Raw genomic sequence first — 25,988 nt, 5'->3', positions numbered from 1 at the left:
CCCGCCACTCCACCCCCTCCCTCCAGGCTCCAAGCCCCGCCCCGGGGCCGGTTCGACCACGCCTCCCGCGAGGGGCGAGGCGCTGCCCGCCCTGGCCACGCCCCCCCGCGGGCGGCCGTTACGCCGTGACGCAGGAGGGCGGAGCGGGCGCTGCCCGCCCTTCCTCCCTTCTCCCCCCCGCCTTTCTCCTCTTCCTCCGCCTCCTCCTCCTCCGCGCCCCGGTGACCGAGCGGCGCAACCGCCGCCAGCGTCGCCGCCAGGGCCCGCGGGAGCAGCCGGCGCTGCCGCCGGCCATGGTGGCCCGCCCGCCGCCCCGGGGGCAGGCGCAGGAGCCGGGGCAGGCGCGGCCGCGGCGACCGCCGCCATTGCGCGCGGGGGCCGCGGGACTATGAAGGATGGAGGCGGACGAGGTGACGATCCGCGAGCAGAACTTCCACAGCCAAGTGCGCGAGTACACGGTAGGTGCCGCCGGGCCGCCCCGCGCGGGCCGCGGCGGGAAGGGGCAGCGCGGGGGGCGCTGCCTGCGCTGCCGCGGGTCCGGGCGCCGCCGCTTCCTCTTAGCGACCCGCGTGGAGAAACGCGTGTTGCGGTTAAAAACACACTTTCGTGATTTAGATTTATTTTCCAGCGCTGTCAGCAGACACTCGTGTGTATCGCTGCTAACCGACCCCTCTGGGCCTGTAGAGAAGTTGTCCTGCAAAGCAGAATTGCTTAATTGGGCCCTGGTGGGTTAATTTCTTCTGTAGGCTTTACGAATCCCCCTGTGGAGAACTCTTTTTGGTTTGACAAAGTGTTGTTATACCCTGATTTTCTTTCCTTTTTTTTTTTTTTTTTTTTTTGGAACAAGTCTCTCTGAAGGGGCATCTTATTCAAAAAGATTTTTCTGGACCTTTCTTGAGTGGATGTGGGGTACATTGTGTGAGCAGTGCCCAAGGGGGGGGAACTGAAAGAATAGTCTTATTTTTGGTAAAGAAGTCTTTAAACAAGATCTTTATCTCATTTATGATATTAAAATGTAGGTGTATATGCAAATCATGCATCTCTTCTGCATCTACTTCCTTCTCTGGTGTCCATTTTTATCCTCTGTATGTATTTGGAGCGTAAACAAATATCTGTTATTCTCTTGTCCGACAGAGACCTGTCCCAGTGTGTAGAGTGCTACGTGTTGTGCTTTGTACTTGTGAAGATTCACAAGTTTAGAGTTTGCAGGAATGGCTCTGTGCAGCCTTTCCAGGTATTGTTGACTATTGCTTTGAAGATTTTGTCCCCTGTCCCAAGCGTTTGTTAACTTCCATCCATGGAGTCTTAAGAGAAATCACATATGGCATCACAAACATATATTTTCAAGAACAGTAAATGCTTTATTTGGACAGACAGAATATCCAGGGAGAGATTTCTTCTTCTTGAGCCTGTACTTTGAGCTTTGGCTTAATGACAGTCCCTCTCTCTTACCGTTTGAGCGGTGGGGGTAATAATAAGAACATCCCTTCTAAACAATGCCCTTAGAGTTGTGTTTTTCCCCTTATATATATAAAAGACAAGACAACAGGCTTTCATGAGTGTATAAATTGCTGCCATCCACAGCTGAATAAGACTTCCTCATACACAATTTTCTGGTAGGTCCTGAAGAGCCACAGCAGGATGTTGCAGGTGGGATTGCAGCATGGACTATTTTTTTCATGTGTGGTCAGTTTAAACATAAAGAAGTACATGAAGTACATCACTTATGTATAGAGTTAGGGTAGCATTCCCCTCAGCCACTTCTGCACTTGCTGGTCATGCAGTTACACAGTGAATATCCTTTCTTAAAGTAAGCAAATAAACAGCGCTGTGCAAATCAGTTGTGCTGTGAGCAATGGGGAGTGGGTGTAATAACCCCTCTCTACATTCCAATGCTAAATGTGCTCCACTTCCTTACACAGGACTTTAATTCCAGCTGCAGGCGTAGTGGAGACAGCAGAGCTGTTAATACAAGGATGTGAAGTTTTCTGTGTCCTGTAAGAGTGTAGGAACTTCTGCTTGCCTGTTTATACAAACAGGTCAGGTTTATGCAATCTGGCAGGATCTTAGTGCCTTTGGAGACCTCTGTCATCTGTCATAATATTTGTGGAATCTTCACTGGAAAATAAAAACACTATCCTCATGAGAGAAGAGGAGTTAAAGTAAGTTGATGCAAATTCTTTTTTTTTTCTCTCAATTTCTTCATTTTCTTCTTAAATGGATGCAGAATTTATCGATTCTGCTTTTTGAGGTTTGAAAGTCATGCTGAACTTCACTGTAATTCTATTTTGTCTGCTTTGCCTCCTGAGCTGGCACACCAGAAACTTCTCCCTAAAGTTCTGTTATATAACAGAAATCAAAAGCTCGTTATCCTTCTGCTGGCAGTGTCTCTCTCTCTCTCTGTAGGTGCCAAATTGTGATAGTTCCACTTGTGCAAGAGAGATGTTTCTGACGTGATTATAGATAGAGCAAGGGTGGTACAAGGTTTCTAATAAACCCGTTAACAAACCACAAGCCTACTTGGGGTGTAACCATCTCTGTGACCTAATGCAGAATTGAACTGAGGCCTCTTCCATATCTTGACCTCTTGTTGGGACTGTCTGTGTAGTACCTGCTTGTGCAGCAGTGCTTCTGTTTGCAAGAAAGTCCTCTAGCCTGTTTTGTCCATGTGTTACTGATAGGATTTTAACTGTCTAGTTTCAGCAGAGCTCTTCAAACGTTTATCTACTGCTTTTTGAGGACCCATTATTTGAAAGAGTTGCTTTAAGGAAAACCAACAAACACTCAAAGAACTAAGTGAAAACCCAATGCTAGAGATTGAAGACACGACTGAACCATGGTTTTTTCTTTCCTTTTTTTTTTTTTTTCTCCAGTTTGAATGGGGGTCTGGACTTTAGTGCAACTGGGACTGTGCTTGGTCCTAACTGAAAGGCTCATCTTTCTGAAAAACAGCTTTATCTGATTTCAAAATATAGGAGAGTCTAGATGCTCGGTATATAAGCAACAGTTATGTAAAAGAACTGTAGCAGGTTGCAAAGGCCAGGCAGTGTTTTGTTAGTCTGATACTATCTGTTATTTTTGTGCTCTTGGTTTGCTTTTCTTGATCCCACGGATTCATTTAGAGCGTGCTGAGATCCTGCACGTCCGTGGAAGATATTTAAACTTTTGGTGAACTGTTTTTCCTGAATGTGGTGGTGTTACATCTGTTTATACAACCTAATTAGGAGGTGTTCCAGTTTCCGCTGGTGGTGGTGTGTATTGTTTACTTCAAACCAAACGATGCAAGTGCAATGTTTTACTCTGCCTTTGTGCTCCTTTGTATTTACTTTCAAAAAAAATTCTAGCTTTTTTCAGTTTAAGTGTTTTTTTTTTCTGATATACATATTTGTTTAATTTAGGTGTACTTTTTATTCTTTATATTATCTCATTTACAAAACAAAAGCTTTTGAACTTATAACAGTACAGGCATGCGCTTAATATGAGGTTTTCCTTGGCAAAATAAATGCAGTGTGCTTGCGTTTATAGTGTGGGGAAAGTGCGGAAGAAAACAATTTGATAGCTATAAGCTTCTTGGCTAAGAAAAACTTAAGAACTAGCCTAGTATATTTGGAAATGACTTAATTATACTAATACTAAACATATGAGAAAAATCAGTCCTGGCAGAATAGATTCAAATACAAAAGAGGTATTATAATTATAATTGCTTCATGCAAGTCCAGGCAGATGTTAAAACTGGTATAATACGTAGTTTAATGATTAATGCTTCCGTATGAAGGACTAAGTGTTTTAGGAGATGCTTTTTAGACTTCAGCTGCTAGATGTTTGGAAAAAAAAAAACTGTACTTCATGCAGCTCCCTTTACAAGAGAGCTCTTTTAATAGGTATCACTCTTATACCTACTTTTTTCTTCAGCTGTACTAAGCCTAAATCTGCTACAGGTGATATGGTTATTTAATAGGGGGACAAAATCCATATCTAAAAACAATTTCAGACAGTTTAAAAGATCATTTTAGGTAGTTGCAATTGTGTGTGTGTTTTGGATGTTTTGATTGCAAGTTCTCACTAATATCACTGGCTTTACTTTTTGCTTTCTTTTCACTTTGCGATTTTATTTGTCCTCTTTCAGGGCACAGAGAGATTCAGGATTCTTCTTCTGTGTGAACTAGTGCATGGCTGTTACTGCTGACTATTTGTCCCATATATGGCTGAAAACTGAGAGAGGCCATGGAGTCCCGTGTTCTGTTGGGAATGTGGTATTGTTCCTGACCAGTCCTGCTTCCTTAAATTTATGCCATGGACAAAAGCTATAGTCCTCCCAGAGCAGTTTTTGTGCCAGAAGCGATGCTATTCTAGCGCTGGGCCAGAAAGGAAGTGGTGATTTCTTGAGAGCAAACAGTATAAACGCTCAAATGTTTTCATTTGGATATATGTACAAGTTTATCTTTTATTCCATAAAACTGATGCCTTTCAGTTTTTATGTAAGCACTAAAAACTTGAGTAATGACTTGCATCTTGAGCTTTTTATCTCATGTATTTTTTTCCTGCATTTCTCAAATTCTTCTGTTTCTTCTTGTTTTGGAAAAGAATTCTAGCAATGGGTAGAGTATTTATGGCAGTGGCATAAAATCTAAACCTAAAAGTAGGTGCACATATAGTTGTATATACAAAGTATTGGCATCACCTTATCATCTAAAAAGTGTGCCCTTACTTGTAAACATGGGTGCTGACCTCTTCTTGAAGTGATGAGTTACTTGTGGTTGCGAGAGCCCGAGGTCAATCCTGGTGCAGCCAGCTGGAATCAGCAGGAATCCCAAAACACTTGGCTGAGGCCAGTGGCCAGAGATGCTTATTCCCCAAACAAGTCAACGTTTGGAGAGTTCCACTTTTTCCATTTACGTAAAAGTGTGGACGATTGAAGTGTAAAAAAAATGTTTCCGTTACAGTTCAAAATAATCCCTTTTGAATACTGGTGCATTTATTTTGTAGTAACAGATGGCAAAAGGAAGGATCTATTCATGTAAGGTGCAGACATTACAGACATATGCTTAAGATCTCGCTGTCCCAGAAAACTTAGCCTTGATAATGACAAGGTGCAGTGAGGAGTTAAGAGACTGTGAAGGAACTGACAGCAAACACATCAAGTCACTGTGCGAGACCCCAGCGCTTCTGTCCCAGGTGGTTTCTGTTGGTTTGAGTGGCTGAGCAGGTTGTATCACTCTGTTCTTTGCCATATGTACTGCCTCATACTTGTTATTTTACTGTATTATATTGCAGTTATTTGCTAGGAAGGAATGTTAGAAACTGTGCCAGTTAGAAACTGTGCTGACCAAGTGTGTCTGGGTTAGATTAGTGTAAAGATATTTTTCAGCTAAACAGCTGAGACAAATCATCAAAAAAGTGAGCCAACTGTTGTTTCTGCATCAGTGCTTAATACAATATTACTTTTTTTTTTGATTTGTGTTAGATTTTGTAGATATGTGCCTCTTAATTAAAGAAAAGCAGTGGAAATAATGACAGGATTAAGTTGCAGAAGGATGATTCAATTGTGGTACTTGTTTTGAATGTGGAAGCTTAGTTTAATTCCTTGCTTGATGTGGAGGTAGGGTGAAGTTGGAATTAAATCTTCTAAAAATGATGCACAAGTCACCTTGCACTAATTTTTTTTGTGTCGAGTGCTGTATGTGGGGTGCCCTAACTGGGTGAATATAACCAGACTTGGGAGTCATATCTAGCAGATAGTGACTGATTTATGCAATACAAAGTAATGTCAGCATAATCTTGGGATGGGGCCTCTGTGAGTATGAAACCTAAATGAGTTGAAGCTTTTGGTTTGTTTTTTTGTCTCTTTTTTTTTTTTTTCCCCTCTAAACCCAGGCCTGACTGCTTTGCTTTTTCACCTAGATTTTCTAGGTGCATTTGGACTGAGTTTTCCATAACTGTAGTCTGTGTGGAAACAAGCTTTTTAGCATGCTTCTGACCAGTTCCTCCCTGCCGCTCTAACATGTCCGAACAAAACTTTATTTTGGATAATTGATAAAGTGTTGGATGGATCTGAATGAGATGTGGCAGGATACAAGTGGAAAGTAGTAGGGGTTATAATGAACATCTCAGCCTGTGCTATAAGGATGCTCTGTGCGAGTCACTCCAAGGCAATAGGGGTCTCTGGAGATGTTGAAGGCTGTGTGGCCAGTGGAGTGTGCAGCCAAGTGGCAGGGGATGTGGTGGCAGTGTCAGAGTGAAGGGAAAATTAGAACCACGTTGCCAATGATGGTAGGGTAGGTGAGGGAGCTCAGGTCTGGTGTTGTATCCAGTGGCACCTGTGCTTGAGGAGTCTGTCTAAATGAAACCCCTCAACACTGTTTTAAGCTTGTATAGGTGATCTTTTTTTAAGCTGCAGTGCTTTCTCCTGCTCTGTCTTTCTCACTTCCCCTTGTGTTTGGTATTTTTTTTGTCATTTAGGAGGGCGGTGGTAGGTCTTGCTGAGGAAGTCTTAACTTGTGCAGTGTTCTTCTCTGTCATCAGATGACATGGGATGCTGACTCCTCTGTAAACTCTAAACCATTTTAATATTTAAGAGTTCTGTGACTTGTACCACAGAACAAGAGAGACTTTGGAAGTTGCCAATGTAGGTTTTATGTACATGACTATTAGAAGCCTTGGTTGTTGCATCATTAAATCTAAGCATGCAAGTGTGTAGAGATGTCCTGCAATAAGATGCTTCTGTACCTGCTTATTAGTTCATGTGAAAATTAAAATTACTTCTTGCTTTCAGTAGCTTTTTCGTTGCCTTTTGAGGCCTACTTTGCTCTCATGAAGATGGTGGCAAAACCCATATTGACATTTCATCAGCCTAGTGTTGAGAATGTGCTGAAATGTTGCTGATCTTCTTCCCACACAAAGGTTCCTAGTATCTTGATTAACCAAAAATGGCAAAACTTGTTTTTTAAGTTCAGTCAGCACTGATGCAAGAAGAACCCCGGTGCATTGTGCTGTTCTAATACTTGAAGCCTTTTGCAAATGGGCTTCAAAACATTTTGCTTGGCTGGAAAATGTTGTTCTAGAGCCCTTTTTTCAGTTGATGTGCTCATGTTTCCTGCATTTCCCTGCGGCAGGTGTACAGATGGCGCTGAGGTCTGCGCGCGGGGGGAATTTTGCGTTCGGTGGCTGGAAGCAGCAGCTGGGCTTGATTCCCCCTGTGCTGCTGGCTCCGAGCGCTCTGATTTCCAGCGTTAGGCTCCAGGATCATCATCCAAACACGCTGCTTCACTTCCATTGTTCATCTCAAGCGCCTGTTCTGCCTTGCCTGTCCCATATTTTTTATTATCTAATTATACTCTCAATTTTTGACATACTTAGCTGATATAGAGACTTGATGCTAATGAGTTCGTATTAAATTTGACAGTAACAATATATCTAAAATTTGTTGAATTTTGAGATTCCCAACTTGCATAAATATTTGATTTTTATGAATAGAAGCCTGCATAATTGGAGGAATTACAAAAACATACATGTGTTGTAGCTTAAACTTTTTTTGTGGGGAAAGAAGTGAGGTGTACTGCTTAAACTCTGAAATATATAAATTTAGGAAAAGGGAGAGGGCTTTACATCAGGAACAAAAAATAATCTAGAGCATCTTGTGCTGGTAACTAATATTGCCTGAAGTTGTATTAATGCAAACATATAATGGTGAAGAATTTCATATTGATAAGGCTTCCCTCATCAATAATCATACAATTATTGTGGCTTGACTGTTTTAAAAAAAGTGAATAATGCCATTATTTCATGTTAGAATATTTGTCATCTGGGTCAGTAACAGTGGTGTTAATTCCAGAGGTTGTTTCACATCTTAAACTAATTGTGGAAAAAAATATGCTTAGCTCTAATGGATGATGTTATTGCAGTCCTTCAATGCCAGAGTGAAATGTTTTACAATAGCTTCTTCAGAGGTATATTGGGCCTGGAACTATAGTGTATAGAGGAATCTTAGCGTTAATCTTTAATTTACAAGCCTAGCTCGGAGATGAGTAGCCTTCCCCCTCCCCTCCCTCCTTTTTATCCATAACATTGCCTTTTACGTGTACAAGAGAATGTAAATGTTAACTGGTTTGTAAACTGCTTTGGATTCCTCAGCTCGAAGTGGGGCTCTGTTGCTGGCAAAGTTAACTTGAAGACACTTTTTGAGTGAGTGGTACATGGAAGCCACCTGTGGGGCTCTAGAGGCTGTTCTTTATCTTCCTCTGAGCCATATTTTGGCATGCAGGGTGTATTTTGTTTTTTTTCTGGATTTTCTGTTCGATCCTGGGACTCTTTCCTTTCTGAGGAACGCTGGGTACCCAGCTTGTGAAGAATAAGTGGTTTGTGTCTCATTTGGAGTGACGTGCTGTGTCCAAAGCAGATGACGATATTATGCCAAGATCAAATTTAGAGTAGAGGTAAAAACAGTGCTTTACTTCAGGATGTGGGTTTGTACGGATCCATGCATATAAATATTTATGTGTGTATGTTTTTATTCTAGGTAATGTCCTATTGATACGTCCCAACCAGATGGAGCCACAGTGCTTTCTTAGATGTCAGTAGGGCAATGGAGTTTCTAGAGGTGATTGAGGAGAGCTGTTTGCCTCTGTTTTTCCCACTCTTTCCTCCTGCCAGTTCCTCATGTAAACAGAAGTTGTTGCCAAGTAGGACAGTGGGAGTAAGATTTTGATTGCTGTGTGTCATTTAAATGCACGTTTTAAATACTGTAGCAGCGTGGGAGCAGTAATAGGTGGGTGTACAACGCTATGTTGTTATTGAAATTAAACCTTAGAGCAGTTCTGCTTCGCTGTAGGTAGCAATGATTCAAGCACCACATTTGCAGTTCTGTTTGATTCTCAGATTTTCTGCAGGGTGCTGTTACACAGATCAACTTCTGCCTTCTCTTGCCTCTGTGTGTTTTTTTTTCTCCTATTTAGGGAAAAGGACTCGCAGTCAGAACTGCAAGCAGGAGAGAGATTCTGCAGTATGTGCATAGGCTTCTTCTCGCATATCTTTTGAGCAGCAGTGCTGTCTGAATGCAGTAAAAGTAATCTTTTAATTCTAGCATAGATGGTACTGTAAAAATGGTACCCTTTAGTCCTTAGTTCTCTGGCTTGTCAGATATTTTATTTCCTGCATAGCAAAGGAAAAAATGCTGTTGACTACTCCATGGCTGTTTTGCTCCTCCACGTTTATTCTTCTGAATTGGATCACTTGGCTACTTTGACTTTCTTATGCTTGGAAGTGTTAAAAGCATCTCACTTGTGTAAGAGTTAACTTATCAGTCTTAAAACTGTCAGCAGAGGAGCTTTCTAGAGTGTTTTTATAGATCTTTCCCCTGTCTTGAGAACCATGAACCAGTGGGGGAAAGTCACAGTGCTGGTGTGGGAGTGAGGGGCAAGATGGGCAATAGTCCCCTCAGTTTGCAGCTGTGTCAGTCACAGAGCAACCTAACAGCTGAGGCAGACATTCTTTTAAATGCAGGAAACAAAAAGGTAGAAATAAAAAGCTCCCATTTTCATACCAGAAGGGTGTTAACCAGCATAGTCACAAAGGTCTGTGCTCACCCTAATACTTGTAAACACATTAATTTATGAACTGGAGAAGGGTGTCACCATGAGCTGTCCAACTTTGTGTTGGTCTGAGGGTAGTAGAAGTGAGTGCTGACTCAGCTGACCTCCTGCTCGAAGCAAGGTGTGTTTCCTGGGTAAAAGAGATTTATGAAGCTTTGTGTATGATGCACTTCCAGAAATCACATCCTATTTCCTGCCCTAGCTGTGAGTATTTTTAGTGTTAAGGTGGTATCTGTGAAGCTGTTGGAAGGCTGTTGTCCCTTTCTTGCCTGTGTAAAGGTCTGTATCCAGGAAATGTGTCGGCACCTATTAGCTAAGCTAGAGGAGGTGTGCCTCAATAGAGGAACTTGCTGTGAAGTAAATAAACTCTGTAGTGTGTGTGGCAATGGGTGTTGGCCTAAAAGAAAGCTACTGGTGGAGAGCCTCAGGCATCGGTATTAGGAGCTATATTGCTTGAATTGCATGAAAACGGAGCAAAAATGTCTGGCTCTTGGATTGCTATCGACTTTCTGGAAGACGTAGTCAGTGCAGAAGAGACTTAGAACATTGCACAGAAAGGACTGGATTATCCTGAAATAAGTGTGAAATTCAGGCATGGGGGATGTTTTTGGAGGGTGGGAAAATGTGATGCCCTTGAATACAAATAGTGAGGTTTTGCTGTAATTGGCGAGCTCAGCAGCTACCGAATGGATAGATTTGGTGATCAGGGTGTAATTTTAAGTTACTGATGCGATTTTCGGCGTGAATGTATTGCAATAATTTCAGTAAAGAAAGGCAGGGTTAGTACTGTTGCCACAGCACCTTACCTGGAGTAGTGTGCACAATCTGACATGCGTAAAACACAAATTGAAACTAGAACATGTACAAATAACGTGTATTTTCTGCTGTATAGGATATCCTGAAACAATAATTAAAAAAAAGATCCGAAGAGTAAGAACAGAGGATTGCAGCGCAACTGGAATGTGGAGTCTGTTCTGCTGCTGTCGTGGGCAACACATTCCTTCTCCCCGACTTAAGAGTTCGACTCTTAAAATAGTTAGGATGCTGCATTTGCAGCTTCAGGAAGCTCAGCACGTGTGGCTACAAACGCTTCAGGATTGTGGGTTTCGCTAAGTATAAATTGGGACTGAAGGGATGTTTGAGTTTGCTTGTTGGTGTAAAGAACTTAAAATTTTTGAATACTGAGCTTACATCTTAATATCCTAACATTTTTATTGATTAGAACTTATTTCTGTGTGTTGATACAGGGAGAATGGTTTTTATTCTGTAATAAACAACCTCTATCAAATATTTAGTATCAAAGTTGTATGCAACTCCGGCAAAGTAGGGGGTTAATTACACCAAGCTATATAATTACACATTATTGCTGAGTTGCAGAGTAGGTGTCATCTAAAACTCGAAATCAAGTATTTGACAGTTCATGTTACTGGGCAGCTTTCAGATACTGTGCCCTCAAAACGGGGATCTCAGCAGTGCTTTCTAAGTACAGGACCCCTATTTTTTTCTATTTTAAGTGCTCTAAGATATAATAAGCCAGCTATTTCTTTGAAGATACAAACAAGGTTGTCATATTAATACCAAAAGAGCTTAACCATATAATATTTGTACAAGAAAAAATTATTTCATACAGGAACTGGATTTTTTGGGTCTTACAGCTTGCAAAGGCTTATTCTGACCCTGTATGTGATAGTTAATTTTCAAAGGTGGATGCCTAAAATTAGATGCTACTATCTGTAGGCTTGGTCTAGTTTGCAGAGAATTGGGAACTTGGACCTTTTCAGCACTGGTGTTACCTGTTAACTGACAGCACAGGCTCTCTCGGCGTAGTCTGGAGACCTAAAGTTATTCTCAGTTTACCTGCATTCTTTCTGAGGCAAAAATACACCAGCATGTTTCTGATAAGTCTTGTTTCTGTAGCAATATATCTTTATTGCCTGATGAGGCAATATACTCTTCCCCTCCGGTCCTGCTGGTTTGGATGTGACGCAGTTGTTCAGATGTACATGTTGTAGGGGTTTTATTACCTTCCCTTTTGCAGATAGACACAGAGCTGATAAAAACCCTTTAGCAATAGGGCAAACTACTTCAATAGCAAAAACCACCTCAGCTGGGAAAGTGCCATGTTCTGAGACTTGATAACTGCTGGTATTGTCAGTGAGCAAAAGGATCCCAACAGATCAGAGATGTGGAATTTCTCAGGTTGTGGAGTGCAGATAGGGTTTCCTGCAGGTTTATAAAAAGAGCAACTAGGCTGGGACGCAGCCCTGCTACCCTTGAAGTGGCAGTGAAGGTTAGAGCCACGAGCTTGCTGAGTGTCCTGCTTGGCTGTTCAGCTTCCGACTGACTAGGTTTTCAACAGACATCAGCAAGTAAGACTGGGAAGCATGCTGGGTGGTTTTGTCTTCCTCAAGGTCTTGCAGGATTAAAGCTGTCTCACCACGTGATTCCTCTGAGCCCATCTCTGCAATGTACTGTAGCTGTTTGGATCTCGCCTTATTGTTTCTATGTTCCCTTGCTCAATTTTGGAAACAACTTTCTTGTGATGGAAGATAAGATGCAGCTGCCTGCTTTTCTCAACACCTCTTGATAGGTTACTCCAAAATGGGACTTCAGGAGTCCGTCCCTAATACACAAACACCCTTACTTTGCGTGAGAGGGGATACAAAGGGTGACAGCTTTCGCAACATGAAAAGCCTAAAAATAAAGCAATCTGTAAACAAGGTGTATTTTTGCCAGCTGGAGTTGATATAACACCTTCTGGGCTCCTTTAAGAGTTATTTCCATGCTGGGTCCAGTCAACTGGCTTGAGCACTTAGCTGGCCATCAAGTGAAGTATGAGCGGCTGCCTTAGCTCTGGGCAACATTGACCTTCATGATTCCTTTCAAACTGCTCTTTTAATGCAGTTGATTTTCTTTTCTTCTGCTGATAAATTGCTTTTGCCTGGGAAATAAAGACCCCAAAAACTTAATTTGGAAAGTGCAGTATTGTTTAGAAAACTGTGTCCTAACTCTAAATACTTGGACAGTTTAGATCTAGGACTATAACCCAGTTGGTTGTTTTCCAAGGAATATTACTTAAACTAAGCAGTTCATACTCAGTTAACTATGTTAATATATAAAACATATGTAAGTGTCAACACTTGTTTTATAGTATAGTTTTCTTGATTTGAGTAAATACTGCAATACTGTTTTGAGTTTGTTGACACATTATTTTCTGTTTATTTGTATTATAATCAAAGCTTTTCCTCCCAAGCTAACAAAAGCACCTTTTTCTTTCCAGATCTGTTTTCTCTTGTTTGCTGTTCTCTACATAGTTTCCTACTTCATAATCACAAGATACAAAAGAAAAGCAGGTGAGCATGGTCTTTTTTTATGCATTCAAATCTCATTTTATATTTCAAGGGAACAGATGATTCCTGCCCCTTCTGCCTCCTCAAGAAAAGCAGAACAACCTGCTCAGACCTCTGATCAACCATGTTCTCAGCCTGCAGCTCTGCAGCAGCCTGGACAGATGTGTCTCTGCATCCTGCAGCCTTGCCTTCCACCTGCTCCACTTGTCCCTGCCCCACAAGTTGCCATCCCCTCCCTTGTGCCGGCTTTGGCACTTGTCACTTCCTTGTACTGTGGCCCCCTCGATGCTCACTGATGACTCTTGCTGGACTTCGTGCTCATGCATGAAGATCTTGGGGCTCTGAACTCTGGCTGAAGCACTCCTTGAGCTGCAGTCACCTGTGTTGTGATGGAGCTGCTTTCTGTAATGGATTCATCAATAAAACTGTAAAAACCTCAAACTGAAAACCCTGCTGAGAACTGACTTTTTAAACATAATGAATGGCTAAACTATTGAATAGGACAGACTGTACCCTCTATTCTTGATATGTACCTTAGATACTGCTAAGTTACTACTGTTGGGAAGTATGGAAGAAGGGGAGGGACTGGTCTAGCAAGCACTGGTGGCAGAGATGCTCTCTGGTAGTTGTTCACATGGGTAAGGAAAGGAATGAAAAGGAAATGCTCCGATGCCATCACGACTTTCTGAAAGCTTTGAGCATTTAACTAGGTAGACTTCCTGGCCTGCTAGGATCTTCCTGATGACACACATTTTAATTTAAATTAGCACTTCTGGAATTCCTTCAGGAAGAATTGCTTGCTGTTTCCACAACAAGCTCTTTAGCAGAAGTAAATCACAAGAGAGCTTGACCTGGGCTTGGCCTCTCAAAACACCATGAGATTCCTGTCATGAAACAGGAACAAGAACTCCATGCTTTAGCACTTTCTTCTCTGGAAGTAAATTATGGGGGGGACTACATGTTTACTTCAAGATTATGCAAGATTACATAAACCCAGAACACCTGGCTTTTTTTGTTTTTGTTTTTTTTTTATATTTTTTCTCATGGAAAAGCTGTGAAACTTCAAAAGCTGACTAGAAAATGTTTTCAAATGTGGAAAAAAACCAAGATATATCCTTTATATTCTTCTATATACATATATATATATCTATAATTAGTCTCTAAATGCTAATATTTTGAAAAGTCAGGATGCTGGTTAAGAAATAAGTGGAGAGAAATGGTCTAAAATGCCAAATATCTGGAGGGAAACCTGGGTATCACTTTTTTAGGGGTGGTGGAATGAATAAGAGGAAACAGCTAAATGGTCATTACTGTTCTGGGCACGCTACCTTGTTTTGGAAAAAAATATCTTATAAACCCTGAAAAATGAAAGATCTACCTAAGGGGCTTTGTTAGGAAGTACGTACCCTGCAGCTTTTTCCTGTAGCTTGTTTGCTCTGGAAGACCCTTTATTTTACTTGAATACACAGATCAAAGCCAAGTCAAATAACTTTGTGTTTATATAGATTAAGAAGTGCTTAAAACTAGCAAAAGAATATGAAATCATTATTTTTTTCATTAGCAGGCTTCTAAAATATTCATGCTAGTAATTTATTTTTGCTTTAGTAATCCTAAATTTTAAATTTCAACTAAAGTTATTCCTCCATATATGCACTTTAGCCCGAAGAAATACAACTAAGTGTTGAATATGATCTGCTGTACCTTGACTTTTATTTTTTTTTTCAGATGAGCAAGAGGATGAGGATGCCATTGTTAACAGAATTTCGTATGTATAACTCCTTTTTGCACTACTGCTTTTTCCTGAATATGTAACTATAAACAAAGTGCTGTATGCTCCTAGATTAAATATAGTCTACTTCAAATATTATGGCAAATGGATTATGCTGTTGGGGAAGGAAGAGGAAAAAGCTGACCATATGGCAACGTGGATAATAGAGGGTAGGGAAGCCAGTTTGGTCTAGGGCTTTTCCTCATAGACGTGAGGACCTGATGCTAGAGGTGAAATTCAGTTCAAGATTTGCACCAAAGTTTAACGTTTCTAACTATAGATGTTTACGTATGAAGCGAATGTTTAAGTCCCACTGCAGTCAGTGGAAATCTTGTCAAAGGAGGCAGTGGAGCCTGGAGAACACGTCAGCTCATCCTTAGACATCTGCATTTGGATACCTCAACAGGGCTTAAAAATAGATGGAGGGAGCAAAGGAAATGAAATACTTGTCAGACCTGCAGGTCTGCCAGGGCCTCACCTCTTTTTGTTCCTCTTTAAAGGTAGATATTAATCTCTTCTATTTTAAATAAATAGCCAAAGACTTGCAAAACATTTGTGAACTGTCACTGACTTTTTATACTGACTTTTGCAGTTCAGGTTGCTGAGTTATGTGGACTTGCCACTCGGTTCAGCGTGCGTAGCACCCGGTTGGAAGGGGAGCTCTTTGCTCATCCTACTGACTTGCCTTGTACTCTGGGAAGGTGCCGAGTACACTGCAAGCTGTTCCCTTTCCGTTGGGCTTTCCTGGCGAGCTCACACGATGTACAGAAATGCTGATGTGCACTGCAGTACTTCTCCCAATAGTTTTTTGATAATGACTTTTTTTTCATGCATTTGGAATACTAATTTATTATAAACTATCTCAGATCTGGAGAGAGAAATGCATGTTTTGTTATGCTTCAGAGTAATAGACTTCCATTAAAATTGTTTAGTTTTAAAACAGCTTCCTTCCCCTTCAGCTTAAGCTTTCTTGTTCCTCATTTATGCACGCTGATTTTCAAAAAGTCCTGTCAGATGCATGCAGGTTGACATTGTTATATGTAGCGTAGCTGTTAGGACATTTAACAAGGATAATTTTTTTTAAAAAAGGGAGAGGTTAATGGTAGCAAAAACAGCCAAGCTGTCAAACCTTAAAGCACTTGAACATGGTTTTAACATTCTAGTTTAGAATACTTCAACCTCCATTTTTTTTTTTCTTAAATAAAATTAGTCAGGCTTTAGGAGACTTTTTATTTGCATAGTCCTTCTATAAAAAACAGGTTTGTAAAGACAGACTGTTAAAGAGAAGTAAGAATTCTGTGAGCAACCTGCTGATGTTTCTGTTGTAGGAGGAATCTATTTAAGTTCATCTTGTTCTGTGATTTAAAAAACTTTTTTGGGTTTTATTTTAGCATCAGACTAATTTGCAAAGTTTTTATTGGTCTGAACAACACAATTGATGCCACAAGATGGCATTCAGTGTAAACTGCATTTAGTATCTTAAAAACTCTTTAGTGAATTCTTATTAAAAGATATTCAGTTGACTTATCCTGTGTAATTTGTGGTGGTTGGTTAAACTAATTGTTTTTACTGAATTCTGTAAATTTGCCATTTAAAAAGTGGAATATTGTGAAATCCTGTTTTCTCCTGCCCCTTTGCACCTCAGAATGGGCCGTCCCCACACACTGTCAGGTAACCTATTTCCTCCTCCCCTGGTCGAGAGTGTTGCTGGTGGTAACAGTGGTGCCTTTCTTTAAATTTCAGGCTGTTCTTGAGCACCTTCACTCTAGCAGTTTCCGCTGGTGCAGTCCTGCTTCTGCCCTTCTCAATAATCAGCAATGAGATCCTGCTCTCTTTTCCACAAAACTACTATATTCAGTGGTTAAATGGCTCACTAATTCATGGTTAGTACTCAGCATATTGTCATTAAGATGAATATTTTCATTATAGAGTCCCACATATATGTTTATTTGTAAGCTAAAAGAAAAAATATTTTCATTTAGGATGGTAAATGAATTGATGTGTTTTTTGGCTGCTTGGTTTTGTTGCTGTGTCCTAGATCACACAAGTCTGTCTTCATGTTTGGGGTGTGTTGTGCAGTGGTTTGCTTTGTGTGGGTGTGTTTTTCTTGTTTTCTTGAATTGTGCATTTTTGAGGAAACTAAGTTCTCTCCTTTAAATATCAACATAGAATAAGAACTCCTGGGAACTAAGTAATTTAAATGTGTTCAATTTCTTGTTTCTTGTGTGTAAATTCCAGTTCCATAAACCTGTTTGTTTATGATGATGCATAGCAATTTATTTGTACACCATATAACATTTTTGAAGGTATTTTTCTCTGATTTGCATTACTGCTTATTTTTTGCTTTGAATGCACATTTCTGCAAAATATCTAAATATGCATGGATGGCGAAGGACGAATTGCTGATTTGCAGAGTTTTAAAAATAAGATTATGGAACTTTAGAGCAGATGGAATGCGCCTAATGTGCTTTCGTGTCTGCCATCTTTCTGAGAGCGCTTGCAGGTTTTGTTACCTGGGCAATAAACACATTTTGCTTTTTCTTCTGTGTTAGGAGGAACCCTTTGCTTTGCCTGGGCTGGGTAGTTTTAAGATCTGAGGGAAGTGAGAGAGGCAGTGAAAACAGGATACGTTAAGAAAATAGACCTTGTCCTCCTCAGGAAATTTGTACGTGGGATCCCATGGGTTTGCACTGATATTTCGGCAGCAAAAAAACGACCAAAGAAAACACCATTTTTCAAAACTTAACTGGCTCGTGCCCTGGGCAGCCAGGTTGAACCTGCAAGTTACTTGTTTTAAGCAGGGGAGGGGAGTGTGTAACTTCAGAGGGTGTCTCTAAGCAGGTCATTCTATGATCAATAAAACATCATACACAGAATGGGGGTTTGCTAATTTGATGTGCCTTTTATTTTAAAGGATAAAACTAATTTTTTATTTTTCAATGGGATTTAGCTGCTCAGAAACTTTTCACATTTGATACTGAGAATCTAATTCTAATTAATGGGAATTAATCCATTCTTCTGTGTTTGAACTGACTTTGGAAAAGTACAATATGGTATTACAGGAAGTGAAAGCTTGTAAGTATTTCAGATGTTTTCACACTAATTTTGAGCAGATAAACGCAGAGTTAACTGAGAAGTCTGCTGTAAGTAGTAGGCTTCTCATAGGAAGGTGGTTACATTTTCCAGTGACCATCTTGATTTGATTTACTGTGATAAATACTGCGTTGAAAATTTTGCACAAGCTTTGTAACTGGTATTTCATAAGCTGCCTAGCGTGGAGTGAAGCCCAGCATCTCTCTTCCCAAGTTTGGCCATGTATCGCAAAGCTTAGGCGAGGTGTAATCATGGCCAATATTTTTTAAAAAAAAAAAAGATTTATTGGACTTACTGCAAAGACTTTATAAACACTCCTCGGGATCAGGTCACAGGGTTGTGTTGCTGCAAGTCAACAAAATAAAATGCTCTGTTGAGCTGTTATTTTGGGGACGGGCTCCCTCTCGTGGCGCCAGCAGTGTTTGTGTGCTAATGCGCACAAAATCCTCTGTGAAATCCTCTTCTGCAGGGAAAAGTAATTGTGAAACACGTGCAGCCTTTGAGAATACATAGGGCTATCTCAGAGTCAAATTTGGGAAATGTTTGCCCACATCTTCATAGTTCATCATGACATTTGGCTCAGCCTTTACACCATTGGCTTAATGTTTTGCAAAAAAAAAAAAATTAAATGGGAAAACTTGTATTGGTTGTAAACAGTTATTTTTTCATAGATTTATCAATTATAAATGCAGTCTAGTATCTCCATTACTGACTTCAATTTTAAGGGGTTTTATACCATGGGAATGTTATATAGGTTGTGGCATATAGAAAAATAAATACTTTTATTTTTTAAAACTAGACAGAAATCCCATTAGAGAACAGTGTAAATAATGTTCTCTAATGAATGGTGAGCGGAGCCCAGAAATACTGCAGACAGCTGGAGGTGGTCGCTTGTGCTGTTGTTAGCCATAACCACCAGGTGGGGGTAAAACTTAATGGAATCGGTGAGGGATTAAAAAAAAAAAATGCTGAGAATCTGTTCTGTTTGCAGACTGAAAGGTTTTGATTGTTTGTGTTTATTTCACTTGTTTTATGGGAGGGTCTTAGTAGAAAGCTTAAAGATGCTGTTTTCCTTTTTTTTTGCCTTTATATGTTGTGATCTACAAGTGTCTTTTGAGGAATTTTCTCATGCAGTCAGTTTCCTAGGAAGTTTTTTTTTTTTTTTTTTAATTGAGATAATTTAAAGCTCCAATTTAGGATAATAAATACAGGAGGAGAACAAGAGAGTCATGAAGTTCTGCATTCAGAGAAGTAAGAGGTGGTTAGGAGGAGCAATGGGAACTTGCTGGTATTTCTCTCTTTATCCGGAGTTCTCTTGCATTTTCCCTTCCCTCAAGCTGTCAGATCAGCAGTGCAGCACTGCCATCACCTCACGTCATTTTCCCTGTCTACTGTTGCTCTGTATTTTAAGATTCTATAAATGTGGTTCCGATCAGCCCTTAATGTGGAGAAATTTTTGCATTTCAGCTTTTCAAAGGCACAGCCCAGCTCTGCACCACGGCCCCCTGTGAAGGTTCCCTGTGATTCAAGGGGCTGCTGTGGAGCTCTGTTTTATTCCCTGTCCTTTGTGGGGGGGGGCTCTGTAGCAGGTCGTCTCGGTGGAATTCACACTCGTGTTGCTGTGTTTATGGGGGCATTTGTGTGTGTTTTGTTTCTTTTTTTGTTAACTTGAATCTAAGCACCTTTAGGTAGCCTTTTCTTTAGCATCTGAATATTGCACATGGATGTTTTGGCCTTTCTTGTTTTGTGTAACTTAACTGGTTAATCAGATGTATTATCAATTTTTTTAAAGTTTAATTGTTTTTCTTTTCCCAAACTCGTAGTCTTGACACCAAAATAATTCTGCTCATTTAAGGATAAAAAAGGAAGTGTATATGGCGAAAGCATTGTAAATTGTTTTTATAAGAGGGGGTGAGGTGAGGATGGCTGCTAAGCCATTTTTTGCATTTGAAACTGCATACAAAATTCAATAATTTTTCTAGACTCACAGTAAATGTTTTTCTACACAGTCTTTCTAAAATGCTCAATTGAAAAAATAGACAAGCCTGCGCTTTAGAAGGGGGAATTACACATTAGAGACTTGTTTTTATTCCCCTAATTCCTCTAATTCCGTATTTTGTTTTGTAGTGTTTTTTTTGAGTATTTTTGGGATGCAGAAAATACCTGCAATAGCCCTGAATTGTGGCTAAGCTCATACTATTACAAAGAAGAACCGTAGCATCTTGCACAGCTGTTGCCCTGGAGGTAACGGATGTGTGTTTAGCTCCCAGAAGCTATTGAGCTGTTCAGGGAATTTTTGGCTCAGAGAATCTCCAAGCAGATCTTGATGGAGATGAGTTGTCACCTTTGCCAGAGGTCCCTCTGCTGGCTCATGGTCACCCTTGGTGTCCACCAGGACCCTTTCTGCCAAGCAGCTTTTTAACTTGCTGAGCCACCGTGCACGTTGGTGCAAGGGGTTATTCCTCCTGCATTCAGGATCTGTGTTTCCCTTCGTGGAGCTTCCTGAGAATCCTGTTTACCATTTCTGCTGCCTGTGGGTATCCCTCTGAATCAGCCCAACCGTCAGCTGTATCAGCTGCTCCCCCAGCTTTGTGTTGTCCTCGGCCTGGCCGAGGCTGCGCTCTGTGCCCTCACCCAGGTCACTAAGAAGGGCTTGGGTAGAGTTGGTGCCTAGCACAAGCTTCCAGCTGGCCTTTGTGCCACTGGGCCCAAGCTGCTGATCCGAGAAGTGCAGCTGGTTCTGAGGGGTTCCGAGTCCCCCTCGCAGCGCAGCTGCCCGGCCTGTGCACCCGGGGCTGCTGGGGAGGGTGTTGTGAGACAGGAGAGCCTCAGTGAAGCCGAGTAAACCGCGTCCCCTCCTTCCCTCATCCACCGAGCCGCTCATCTCACCATGGAAGGCAGCTGCTGCTTTATCATGATATCTGCTTTTAATGTGGAGGTGATGACAGGGTTTGTGTATTGCTATGTTAAAATCTGTGGCTGTGGTTCCTCTTGAGGAAAAATGTGGATGGCAGGGAATACGTAGATTTGAACTTCCTGAGATTCACTGGTGGGAGAACGGGTTGTCCTGGGAAGAGTTTCCACAGGTACTTCCCCCCCCCCCAGAGTAGGATATTGTGGAAATAGTCAGAAGACACACTGCAAACTTGGGTTGAAGTTTCAGGATGCTGCTCTGTTTAATATTTGAATTTTCTTTAGAAATAAAGAGCATTGCTGCAAAATACCAATTTTTAAGTGTAATGAATTGTGAAGGCCCCTAGGCATCCATAAAATCCTGACTTGTGTTAGTATTTGTGTGTGTGCTACTTCTTATTTTATAAGAGATGAAAATGTAGCATCTTTTAAAGTTGAAACAATTTATATATACTTTTTCTTATTTGTTGCAGGCTTGTGGAATCTTGCTTCTCTTTTTTCCAATTTGTGCTTGTTTGTGTTGATGCCCTTTGCCTTTTTCTTTCTGGAATCGGAAGGATTTGCTGGCTTAAAAAAGGTAGGAACATGCTGTTAAAAATCCTATTCCAGTCCTCACTTATGATGAAACTAATATTGCAGACTTGGAATAAATTTTGACACATATCTGTCTGAATATGTGAATGTGTGTAAATACACATGCATTCTCACAAAAGCAGGTAAAGTGCAGATACAGGACCTGCCTCTGAATAACTTGAAGGGAAAAAGCCCTTGAAAAGCTACTAATACGGGGATCAAGAAGGATTTATTTTTAAATGCAATGCGTTAACTTTTAAAGACTTTATTTTTTTCTTTGAGGAAAACTGTTTTTTTAATATGAATGTCTCAATGAAAAGAAAACACGCAAAAGCCAACTTTGTGAATATATCTAGATGAAAACAAAGGGAAATATGGGTGATACAAGCTCAGGAGCTTCTTGTGGACAAAAAAAACAAACAGTAGGAAATATTCCATTTTAACAGGTAATATTGCGGAGAAGAATCTGTAGTTAAGTTTATTTGCTTGGTGTCTTTGAAAGCAGAACAGCAAAGAAACTAAAATATTATTCGTGGTAACTTCTCTTTCTGGAGAAAATAAAATGTCTGTCATTTCACTTTGGAAATATTTATAAATTACCCGGCTGTGCTAACAAGAAAATACCCGAGGATGATAATTATGCAGTCTAAGGTAATAAATGGCCAAGAGAATTATTATTTTACCATGTAACAATATGAGGGTTACTATAATATTAATATCTGAAATAAAGAAATGCAGTGAAAAAGAGATTATTGTAATGGTGGAACACAACAAAGTGAAGTTCAAAGGGTGAATATCAAAGAACTCGGATGGGAATGACTCTTTGGGGACCAGTACTACTAAAGGTTTTCATTAATTTTTCTAATCTCAATGATTATGTTTTTGGTTTTTATGATACGATATTTGAGAGAATTCCAGGTCCTCTGGATGACAGCACTAGAAAGAAAAGAATCTTGAGAAATGGTCTGAAATGAGAAAAATGCACTAAAGACTAATGCAATACACTACAGAGTCACTGGTGGATCAGAAATAACCTGTAAATCCAGAGGGTGATCACCGGTGTAGAAAGGGCAATGTAGCTGTTGGTTGCACTGGAGGAAATATGGCATGAGGATGTGTTTTTGAATTTAAGCTGCTTGTAGGTGCTCGAGAGAACAGAAGAAAATGATGAAAACTAGCTGCGATACAAAAACGTGAAGAAATAGAGATTTCTTTTCTATGGTCAAAGCCACTGTTTGGATAATACAAGCATTTCAGTTCTGTAACCCTCGAAGAGTGCTCCCATCTCTTTTCTTCTCCTCAGATTTTTGGCTCATTGGTCGTCTGTTTCTCTTAACAGACAATTTTAAGACTGTGACTACCTCTTATAATTCTGGTAATTTTGCAAATCATTTTGGTTTTGATTACACCCACTTAAATTTAAAAATGAACAAACAAAAATTCTACCAAAACTGCCCTTCATTGCACAGTCCCAAGAGGTGGAACATTCAAATTACTGCTTTAGATGGCAAAATCAGACTTTAAAATCCAGGTTTAAAGGAATGTATGCATTTGGCAAACTTGCAAGGGGTTCCACCATAAATGTGAAGACATTCAGTAAAGAGGTTTGTCACAGGATAGGGACAGCAGTTGACTTGATGCTTAACATGGTTCAAAATGGGGGTGAAAAGGCTGTTCCGGTGGAAGTGCTTGTTCAGATCACCTTAAATCTGTTGTAGATGGACCTTCATTATTGTGAATAAATAAAGACTAGAGTCAAATCATCCATTTGTAGGTGCTCATGTAAGAGTTGCTGGTTGGATTTTAAGTACTGAAAACGAATGAATAAAAGATTCAGCTCTGAAAATGAATTCAACTGAAAAAAAAATGGATTTCTCTGAGCTTAACTCCTGTCAATAATGTCAGTCTTTATCCTGGATGTGCTAAAATTCAAGTTGTTTTGAGTATTTAGCATAGATTATGCTCAAAATTGCTTTTAATCCATTTGCTACAGTATGAACTTGTTGGTATTGGAGATAGTTTATAGGTTAGCTTTATGAGCTTTGTGAAACATTTTTTTTTTTCCATGTTCTTTTAGGGACAAGTATTCCTCCTGCTTTTTAAGCTGCATGAATCTGAATGGGTTTGATTAACCCTCTCCCAGTTTACTATGGCTTTTTTCCTGGTTGCTAGTATACTCTCTAAATGGCACATGGCCCCTCTTATAGACTCCTTTTGATTCCCCAGGGCACCAGTTTAAAACAGCCAAGGACTTGCACATTGTGCAGAGGAGAGAAGTACGGAAATCAGGCGCTTGCTGCAGACGGATGCAGTGTTGTCCTGAAAATCAAGCTCACTCTCTGCCTAGTTTTTAATTAAAACCACTATGCTAATGCAGAAAGGGCATTCTGAGCCTAAAGGGTCAGCTGTGCCCTTTTCAAGAGCCCAAATACTCCTCCTTGGTACAGTTTGTTCCTGTTGAATGGCAGTGGCTGACTTCTGTTATCAGGAAAATAGCTGTAAGAGACAGTAAGGTTGGTATACCTGTGTACGTGCATGCACACAGATAATATGTGTATATATACGCACACAGACATATACACACATTTTTGTATGTGTAGGTGTGCCTTAGAGTTTTTCCATGAACATGGAAGTAGTTGGAGTTCATTATGGTATGTGATGCCTTGGCCACTGCTGTTGACTGAGGTGTTGGAGTAGTCTGGAATAACGTCCATCTCCTGTATTGATACTAAAGCCCTTTTTTATCTCAAAATTCTTCACTTTCTTTGAAGAGTGGGTACATAAAGACATTTGTTTAGATACTGTTTTCAGCTCTGCATTTTTGCCCTTCGCAAATTCTCTATTGTAATTATGAAGCAAAGGTCTCAATCATGTTTCTTAGCATCAGAGCTGACCTCATCTTTTACTGGTTCTCTCTAAAGGAAAACTCTGGGATTTGCAGTTGGGCATCGACTGCACAGAAAATAGTGTATATGCTGCTGTGGGAGGAGGCAAGCATCTTTGAAGAGATAGGTCAAGAAAAGGCATAGCAACCTAAATATACTTTCTGCAGATGTAACTTCAACCAAAGTCTGTGTTTGTTTGAAGCTGACAGAAATGAAGTTGTTCAGGAGTAATCTGTAAGAAAATACAACCAGTGAGTTTTACCACCATGAGAAACTAGTGTAACTAGGTATTGCATAAGTGCAAGTTTAGCTTTTGAAAAAGGCTTTATGGAGTATTTTACCTTAATACTGATCTTTGAACCTGAAGTCATGGCATAAAGTTTAACATGAGCGACAGCAACATCCTGACCAATTATCCAAATTATCCAGACATCCCAAAATGTTCAGAACACAACACACAGAGTCTGTGGATTAAGAGGTTAACTCCTGGAACATCAAAAGGAGCGCATGATAATAAAAACAAATAGTACAAAAATTTGAGGTAACTTCCTTGCTTAATTAATTAGGTGGACCAGGTGGAAGCGAAGAGGCCAGAGCTGGTGCTTGGAATGTCTATAAAGCCGAGCAACATGACAGCACAATGGAGGAGGAACAAAGATTTTTTTAATATACTTCTATCCTGTGTCACAGTTTGAAATTGTCCTGGTTTATGTCCCTTTTGGCAAACTTACATAAAAGTGACCCTGTACTGTATTTTATGACCAGATGACTTTTTTTTTTCCCAGTGGCTAATTTGTATCAGACCCCCATCTTAAAGAGACACAGAACTGAGTAGGAAGTCCAAGCCGGTTTGTCTCAAGGAGCTTTCATTGCATGCTTTCATTATTTTTGCTCGTTTTTGCCACTGATCATCCATAAATTGTTGGAAATGAGTGATTAAGGAAGTGCTGCTTAGTGTTAGCGGCACATGCACATTCTTGGTATGTTTTTTGTGGGTGAGAGGAAATCGCGTACTGCACAAACCAAAAGGAAAACTCCTGCTGGGAACCTTTCAAGGAAATTTAACTTGCATAATGTTTTGATCTTGGTGTTTATTACAGAAAATAAGAGTAATATTTCACTGGCTATTGTTACGTGTCACTAGGCTCTCCCTTTGCTTGCCTTGTCTTGATATTTCTCCCCAAATCCTCAGCGAGGCTTTTTTTAATGAAAAACACACTTAAAAATGTAGCAGTTCAGCCACACACTTAAGGCAGGTGAAATGGTCCAGTGTTCAGAACAGTTTATTGCTTGGTGCTTGCTACTGTATGAAGGTTTGGCTGCCGCGTCTGCAGAGTCCCGCCTGGGTTAGCGCTTGCGGCTCAGCCCCATGGGTAAAGCTGGGTTCCCTTCCAAATATTGAAATACAGCAGTTTCTGCTGGCCAAGACGGCCTTTGTTTGTTTGTTTTGCTTTTTGTTTTTGTTTTCTCCTTCCTTTTTTTCTTTATGGTGTGACTTGTTTGTAACTGTCTTATGAATAAAATCTCAGGATGAAGCGAAATGTTAGAGCTTTGCCCAAATGCAGCTGTTAGTGCTTTTAAAGTGTTTTTTTTTAATTATTATTATTTTCTTCCAAAATACAAGCTGTTGTACATTGATCATTAGCTACAGCTACTCAACATATTAATATATTAAAGTAGTGATGATTCTTCCTGGTCAGGATGACTGAACTTAAAACACATTAGAAACCTCCACCCTTAGTTGCAGTTTGCAGTGTTTTTATATTCTAGGTAACTAAACATCACAATGAACAATAAATAGATTTAAAAAAAAATGAGT

At 40.2% G+C, this 25,988-nt stretch overlaps 1 protein-coding gene across 3 annotated transcripts in view; it reads left to right on the top strand.

Annotated features, from left to right (window-relative positions):
- The first annotated feature begins 301 nt into the window (after positions 1-301).
- Positions 302-25,988, top strand: part of LMBR1 (limb development membrane protein 1) — a 54,235-nt gene continuing 28,548 nt past the window's right edge. For 2 of the 3 annotated variants that reach the window (XM_088521163.1, XM_088521157.1), the window contains exons 1-5: positions 302-458; positions 12,868-12,940; positions 14,663-14,702; positions 16,449-16,588; positions 21,185-21,288. In XM_088521163.1, the coding sequence (XP_088377289.1) occupies positions 396-458; positions 12,868-12,940; positions 14,663-14,702; positions 16,449-16,588; positions 21,185-21,288 (420 nt within the window). In that variant the 5' untranslated portion in view covers positions 302-395. The remainder of the gene's footprint in view (positions 459-12,867; positions 12,941-14,662; positions 14,703-16,448; positions 16,589-21,184; positions 21,289-25,988) is intronic. The other variant, XM_088521170.1, reaches the window with a different exon arrangement.

Source organism: Tinamus guttatus, unplaced genomic scaffold (genome assembly GCF_059628265.1).
Source record: "Tinamus guttatus ecotype Peru unplaced genomic scaffold, ASM5962826v1 Tinamus_guttatus_pri_ptg000006l, whole genome shotgun sequence".
NCBI lineage: Eukaryota > Metazoa > Chordata > Aves > Tinamiformes > Tinamidae > Tinamus > Tinamus guttatus.
Note: the sequence above shows the minus strand (reverse complement) of the source record. Positions and strands in the feature narration are given on the sequence as shown.